This window comes from Natator depressus, chromosome 2, assembly GCF_965152275.1.
Source record: "Natator depressus isolate rNatDep1 chromosome 2, rNatDep2.hap1, whole genome shotgun sequence".
Lineage (NCBI taxonomy): Eukaryota > Metazoa > Chordata > Testudines > Cheloniidae > Natator > Natator depressus.
The window spans coordinates 2,713,917-2,721,536 of record NC_134235.1 but is presented as its reverse complement, the minus strand read 5'-3'; the positions used below and the strand labels follow the sequence as shown (position 1 = coordinate 2,721,536).

Below are 7,620 nucleotides of genomic sequence, written 5' to 3'. Positions count from 1 at the left end.
CTGGCAACGGGGTTAGCTGCAGGTGCCAGCTCTTGGGGGGTGAACCCCGCCGGTGCCCACGGGGGCTGGGGCAGGACCAGCAGCTGGGAGAGGGGTGGGAATCCCCGATGGCCGGATTTTCAATCCCGAAGGCCTCCTGCCCTGAACCCTCCCTGGCTGGCTCTGGGGAGAGCTGCCCAGGACTCTGTGCCCAGCCCCCGGCCCCTCGGTCACCGGGAGAGGCTGCGTGACCCTCTCTTCTCCCCAAGGCCCTGCTCGCGGGGTGGGGCAGCTGGGGCCCAGGCTGGTGCGACCTTGGAGCACCCGCTGCCAGGGCTGAGGCTGGGCGCGCCGGGCCGGGCAGCGGGCGCCGAGCTGAGGCCTGGGCTCTTTCGCACAGGGAGACCGTGGGCACCTACAACTGCGTCAACGTGCTGCTGCCCCGAGACGCGGCCCAGCTCTTCCAGTCGGAGGGGATCTTCCCGCGGCGCATGGGCATCGAGTCCTGGATCGCCCACCGCCGGCTCCGCAACCACAAGTGCGGCATCTTCCTGCTGTAAGGGCAGCCACTCGGCTGGGCGGGAGGCGGGGCGGGGCGAGGGGGGAATGGGAGGCAAGGCAGAGGGAAGGGAGTTGGGGAGGGGGGTGGGCAGGGCATGAAATGCAGGACAGGGGCAAGGCCTGGGGCAGGGAGAGATGAGAAGGGGTGAGAGGCCTGGGGGACAGCAGGAGGGGAGAGGGAGGCTGGGCCCAGGGGAGCTTTCATCCCCTTGGGCATCGCCTGGTAGCTAGGATCTGCTAAGATGAGAACTGAGCCAGTGACTGGCCACAGCCACGCAGGGACGCTCCGCTCCCTGGAGCCAGGTGGCATGTCTAACTGTGCTCCCACGGGTGCCCCTTTGCTGCAGATGGTGGGGGCCAGGTGCTCAGCGCTCACACCCAGCCCTTCCTGCCGCTGGAGCTGAAGGGGAATCTCCTGAGGCTGAGGGCAGTGCAGGGCTGATGACACACACCCCAGGCAGTTCTGATGCCCCCAGCAGAGGGCAGTGTCGCTCACCGGCTCTCCTGCCCCCAGGAATGGGGAGGAGTGGCGCTCGGACCGCCTGATCCTGAACAAGGAGGTGATCAGCCCTGCGGGCACCCGGAAATTCCTGCCCTTCCTCAACACTGTGGCCCAGGACTTTGTCACCCTCATGCACCGGCGCATCAGCAAGAACACGCGCCGCTCGCTCACCATCGACCTCTACAGCGACCTGTTCCGCTTCACCCTGGAGGGTAGGTGCAGGAGGGGCTCCAGGTCCTCGCCCCATGGCCCTGGTCGTCACGGCATCAGAGGAAGGCCCTGTGGCCAATGTGGGAAATGCAAAGCCCTGCCCCTGTGGGGTTGCCACTGGTACCCCCTGCCAGGCTCTGCCTGGCTTGTCCCGGGATCCAGGCTCGCTGGTGAGGACGAAGCTGGGTCCAGTGCACCACATCCAGGAGCTCTGCATACCCTACTCCATTTAGACAAGCCAGGCCCAGGGACTCCTAGCAAACTGCCCCCGCACCCGGCAAAGGTCGGGCTGAGCTCTCCTCTGCCCCAGCCATGGGCCTGCAGATCTGCGCAGGGTGGCCTCCTGCCTGCCTCCCATAGCCCAGCCGGATGGACACAACTGTCCACAGCCCCCTTGTGACCCAGGGCAGAACGGCCCCCCTGGAGCATTGTGGTCGCAGCTCTCAGATGTGGTTTTGGTGTGGAGGGGCCCTGAACACGCTGGCGGGGAGCCAAAGGACAATCAGGGGAAGGTGGGGGTGGCCTTGTGCTAAACCACAATCCAGGACACCTGGGTTCGATTCCTGGCTCTGCCATGCTGTGTGCGTGGGGGCAGGCTGCCCCCGGCTCCCGATCTGTGCATGGAGATGCTGATTGAGGGGGAGCTGCAATTAGATCCATTCACGGTTCCCCTCTCCTCCGGCCAGCAAGCAGCTACGCCCTGTACGGGGAGCGGCTGGGGCTCCTGGAGGAAAGCCCCAACACGGAGTCGCAGAGATTCATCAGCGCCGTGGAGACCATGCTGCGGACCACCCTGCCGCTGCTCTTCATCCCGCCAGGCCTCATGCGCTGGGTTAACACCAAGCTGTGGAGGGACCATATCGAGGCCTGGGACACCATCTTCAAGCATGGTGAGCCGGGGGAGGGGGGCACCGCTGTGCGAAGGAGTGGGGCATCCCTGTGGGGTCTCCTGCAAGAGGCCTCGGGGCCCCGCAGCAGGGGCTGCTCTCCTAGGGACGCCCGGCCCCTCCCTGAGAGCCACACGTGGTACAGGTCGGAGGGTCGCCTCTTAGCAATGAGCTCACAGCCCGGCCACACAGCCCCGTCCCCCCGCAGGGCCAGGCTGCGGCACTATGCCCAAGGCTGGGGCAATGAAAGAGTCCCCCGCAGCGCGCCCTGCGGCATGCAGGATTTTCCTTGCGGGTCTGCCTGGGGTCTGCCCACCTGAGACATAACCAGCTCCCAGCAGCAAAACAACTGCAAGACCGTCTCCAAGCACGCCCCTGAGTCGGGCTGACCCACACCTGCAGGAGCACCGTGGGGCTTGCCTGTCACTGCCTCTAGCAAACTCCCCATGGCCCCTTGCTCCCCCACACTCTTCCTCCCCCTTCCTGTGGCAGAAACGGCCAGAGGGGAGAGCCTCAGAATTTGAGCCAGGACTCCTGGGTTCCATTCCTGGTTCTGGGAGATGGTTGGGGGGCACTGGGAGCCAGGACTCCTGGGTTCCATTCCTGGCTCTGGGAGATGGCTGGGGGGGAGCTGGGAGCCAGGACTCCTGGGTTCTGTCTGGAGCTTTGCAGTTGTGGGATTCTGGACACTTGCCCTCTCAGTTCCTCTTCTCTAAAGTGGGGAAGGCCTCATTTTCCTCAGGGTTTCTGAGGCTCCGGAGGATGGTCCCTGCCTGCTCTGCTCCCCTGGCACCTGGGGCTCTGGTTTGTTTCCTGCCCTGGGGCTGAGGGGGGATTGTGACCCTGGCTGCGCGTCCCCAGCTGGGAGGAGTCGCTCACTGCCCCGTGCTCATCCCCCAGCTGATAAGTGTATCCAGAACATCTACCAGGAGTTCTGCCTGGGGCAGCCCCGGAAGTACTCGGGGATCATGGCGGAGCTGCTCATGCAGGCGGAGCTGCCGCTGGACTCCATCAAGGCCAACATCACTGAGTTCACAGCAGGTGGCGTGGACACGGTGAGTACCTGGCACCCTCCCCTCCGGCAGGCTGGCTGCAGCCCCAGGCCAGCTCCCTGGCAGCGACGTCGTTCGGGATCGCGGCCAGCCCAGCCCATCCTCCCAGAGCACTGGGCCTTCGCTGGCCTGGGCCGCGGCTCAGAGCTCCTGGGGTGTCTGTGCTCACAGCTGCAGCCAGCTGTCCCTGAGCTATGGGGCACCCACTTGGGACAGCCAGGGGCCAGCCTGGGATCCTGATGGGAAAGGTCCCTGTGGAACTGAGTGGGGAATTCTCTCCCTGCCACAGGACTCTATGGGGTTCCTGACCTACCTGTGGACAGGAACTTGTTCCTTATTGACTCCTCTGGATCTCTAGTGCTCCCTGTAGCTCCCAGTTCAATCCCCGTGGGGCCCTGTTGGCTTCACCCCCACTCAGGTATGGGAGCTCTCCTCGTGGGAGAGAATGGCACTGACGTCCTTCCCAGTCAGCTTGGCGAGGGCGCTGCCGGGGCTGCATTGAGGTGGGCATGGCAGGGCTCAGTCCTGGATTGGGCCTGCTCAAGACCCTCCCGAGCAGCCTGCTAAGCAGCCCCGCAGTGACTAAATCCACAGGACCGAGAAATGCTCCTGGGGGCCCTGGAGAAACCAGAGACCGACTTGGGGAACAATACTAGGCTCAGGCCAGAGACCTGCAGCTAATACTCATGGGCGGGGGGTGAACCAGACCCCCAGTGTGAGGGAGCAGGAACAGCTGAGGGACCAAGGGGGCAGCAAACAGACCCTGATTCAGCAAAGTGGCACAGCGTGTCGGGGGGTTGCGTAGGCAGAGAGCTCCCCTTGGTGGGGCTCTGCGAGGTCTCCCCCAACTCAGGGCACCTGGATCCTGCAAGGAGGTAGCCACGCTGGAGAATGCTCAGGGAAGAGCTGGAGGGGCCAGGGGGAAGCACCTACATGAATGGGTCTGTTGTGACCAAGGGGGTTGAACCCCATGGAGGGAGCGGGGTGATTCAGGGGGGAACAGGCCTAGCGTGCCGAGAATGGGGCAGGGGGACAGAGCCGAGGAAGGTTGAGGCTGCATCTCAGAGAACACAACTGAGACCGACAAGGCTGGGGATGTTTCAGTGGCTGATAATAGTGGGTTGGCCAAGGCAACTGGGCCCCTCCCGCATGGGCCCCTGGGGCCGGCCAGTGAGACGCCCCTGTGGTTGTGCCCAGCCCACTGCGCCCCCAGGTGAGGCGTGGGGGTGGGCCGGCTCTGACTGTCCCCTCTGGCCCAGACCGCCATGCCACTGCTCTTCACCCTCTTCGAGCTGGCCCGCAACCCCAGCGTCCAGACGGCCATTCGCCGGGAGATCGCCGAGGCCGAGTCGCAGGGCCCAAGGGAGCTCTCCAAGGTGCTGAACTCCATGCCCCTGCTCAAAAGCACCCTCAAGGAGACACTGAGGTGAGGGCCAAGGGCACAGCCTCCGAGGCCCATGGGGAGCTGCCCCTGGAGTGTGGGGGAAAGGAGGGTGGGCTCTGCTGCCTGGGACTCCAAGGGCAACTTCTCCATCATGCCAGGCACTGGGTCTGGGGCTGAAACGCCCGCCCAGGGAGTGCTGGGGACGTGACTCTCCGGGCGCAGGACTTGGGGGGCCAGCCCGGCCAAGCGGTCCCTACAGCAGTGGGGTCTGGCCAGGCACGAGGTGGGGAGAGGGCGTGGGCAGGTCGGGGCAGACACTGCCGGGCACAGATGGCTGGGGGATGATCCGGGATGCGGAGGGCAGCCGGAAGCAGGGAACGCTGGGTCCGTGGGGTTCAAAGCTCAGCAGCAGTAGTGGGTGAATGAAGGGCAGCGGAAGTGACACGGGGCTCCCCCGAGGGGCCATTTGCCCTGAGCAGTGTCGGGCCAGCTGTCTAGATGGCGACGAGGGGGGCGCAGGGGACAGGCAGCTGACGGTGCGGCTCTGTTGGCAGGCTCTACCCTGTGGGCATAACGGTGCAGCGCTACCCAACCAAAGACGTGGTGCTCCAGAACTACTGCGTGCCAGCTGGGGTGAGTCCCTGCTCCTCTGCCCCCACCCCCATTCTCTGCAGCCGGAGGGTGCCCTCTTCCCATCACTGCTGGCCCCCCCAGTCAGGAAGTGGGGACGCTCACTGGCCCGGGGGTCAGGCCGGCTGCTCGGACGCCCATGCAGATCACAAAGCGGGAACTCCTACTCCATGCTTAGAAGAGGGCTGGGGGTCTGGAAGGGAGCATCACACCCCATGCCCCATCCACAGCACCGCACAACTGCCCCAGCACATGATGGGCTTCTCACTCTGCCCCTGATGCCGCAGGTACCAGCCGCTACAGAAGGCAGGGCACCAGAACTGCCGCGTGACGGGGTACGGAGCCCTTCGGCATCAGCATTTCCTGATTTGCCACAAAAAATCCTGGATTTTGATAAAACCATTATTCATGTTTTGCCAATTTTTTTAACCTAAATTTTGACTTTTTCGGGACTGGAGCAATATTTCACAGGGGAAGTGGATGGGGCCAAGCTGAAGGGCTGGCAGGGTCAGCGGGGGGCTCTCTCTGCCAGGGAAGCCAGTACTCTTGGGGTGCAGCCTTCTGTTACCCTCCTGGTCCCCACCCATCAGTACAGCCCCATCCACCTTCCCTGCCCAGTGGGGGAGTGACGGGCAGGGAGGGGAAGCTCCCACAACAGCCACATGGCGAGTTACCCTCCCCTTCTCCCTGCTGCCCTCGTTTTTGGGTTTTACTGATACGTGGCAGGGAAATTAAAGAGCTCCAACCCCAAAGGCCTCATGACCTCAAGGGCCCATGGGCTGTGCCAGCGTGGGCTGGGGGAAGAGGTCACCCCGTGACTTCTGTTTGACAAAGCAGCAGCTGTTGCAATGATGGAGGTATAAACCAATCAGCTCTCCTTATGCAAGTGAGCTTACGTCTGATTGGTGGAGCCTAGTGGCCATCCAGGTCCGTACCTCTCCCCTCTGCTGCCCCGCAGACCCTGTGCCAGGTGGGGCTATATGCCATGGGCCGGAGCCCCGAGGTGTTCAGCAACCCAGAGCGCTACGACCCCCTGCGCTGGCTGAGCAAGGAGGATAACAGCTTCAAGGCCCTGGCCTTTGGCTTCGGGGCCCGGCAATGCATCGGCCGCCGCTTGGCAGAGACCGAAATGATGCTGTTCCTCATGCACGTGAGTCGGGGAGCAGCTATGGGGAGAGGTGCCAGGGCTGAGAGCCGCAGAGCCAGGCGGCCTGGGGGCAGGCCTGGGGCTGGCCCGAGGTCAGGGGCCTCTCACTGTACGTTGGCCAAACTTCACACAACTCAACTTGTTTGTTGGTACTTCAAGAAAATGAGGAAGTATTTGTAAGACTCTGTGACCTTCCCACACAGCTCGGCCACCGTCCCTCAACCCCAGCCTGATGTCCCCTGCTATCCCGGCCCTGGGCTCCCCTCAGCTCCGTACTATGTACCTCAGTCCTGGCTCGCAGCCCCCTTACCTATTCCAGGGCTCTGCTCTGCTCCTCCTCCGTCAGAAGTCAGGTTATTTAGGAGCTTGGCTTCTTCTCGTTCCATCTGCCCTGGACCGAGCTGGCCACATGGCCTTTTCAGACACCGTCAGGAGAGACCGGCAGAAACAAGCCAGTAAATGCCCCTGCACAACCCCATCCCAGCCCCACGGCCTGCAGCATCTGGGTCTCCCATCCCCACGCACAGCAGCCCACCCCGCCCCGGCTGTGGCTCAGGCTAGCCGGCCGGATCCCAGCCCAAGCTGCTCCGGTGTGTCACCAGCTGCCTGTCTCCTTTCAGGTCCTGCGGAACTTCCGGATCGACACCGTGTCCAAGGCAGATATTAAAACCGTCTTTGGCTTCATCCTCATGCCGGAGAAGCCGCCTCTGCTCACGTTTCGGCCCATCGACTGAGCCCCTCACCCTGGCTCCCCGCCTGCTCCTTCCCCACCCTGGGCGTGGGGGAGGGAAGGAGGAATCCAGCAGTGGGGGGAAGCAGGACCCCTCTCCCAGGCAGGGCATCTAGCTGGCAGCCCCCCACCTCCCAAACGTGCCGGGGCAGCCTGGTACAGAGAACAGCCACCCCACCTTGTAACAGAGAAGTAGGTGCAGACCAGAGAGCCTGTGGGCCTGCCCCTGGATCTCGGCCACATGCTGGGATTTGTAGTCTCTATGGGCTGCATAGTGTGGGAGGAGGGTGGCCGGGGGCCACAGTTCAGCCACCTCTGTCCTAAGGGCATCTAGTCCCCCTTTGCCCATCTGCTGACAGGGGAAAGGGGTCTCCTTCCCTGGGAGAGACACAGCGCTGGCAGGAGACCCCACCAGCAGCGTGGAACCATAAAGCCATGGGACGGGGCAGGAGAAGGAGGCAGGCTCTGTTGGGAGAGGAGGGGGCAGAGGTGCCAGCTCCCAAATTTCTCTTATTCAAATAAGTGGCCATCTCCCACT

General features: G+C 63.7%; 1 protein-coding gene across 1 annotated transcript; it reads left to right on the top strand.

Annotated features, from left to right (window-relative positions):
* Positions 1-449: 449 nt before the first annotated feature.
* Positions 450-7,144, top strand: LOC141981237 (cytochrome P450 11B, mitochondrial-like). Its single transcript, XM_074942914.1, has 8 exons — positions 450-535; positions 1,055-1,254; positions 1,939-2,142; positions 3,040-3,194; positions 4,451-4,617; positions 5,130-5,208; positions 6,164-6,355; positions 6,973-7,144. The coding sequence occupies exons 1-8, from the start codon at positions 471-473 to the stop codon at positions 7,084-7,086; spliced, it is 1,176 nt and encodes a 391-aa protein (XP_074799015.1). The 5' UTR covers positions 450-470; the 3' UTR covers positions 7,087-7,144.
* Positions 7,145-7,620: the final 476 nt, after the last annotated feature.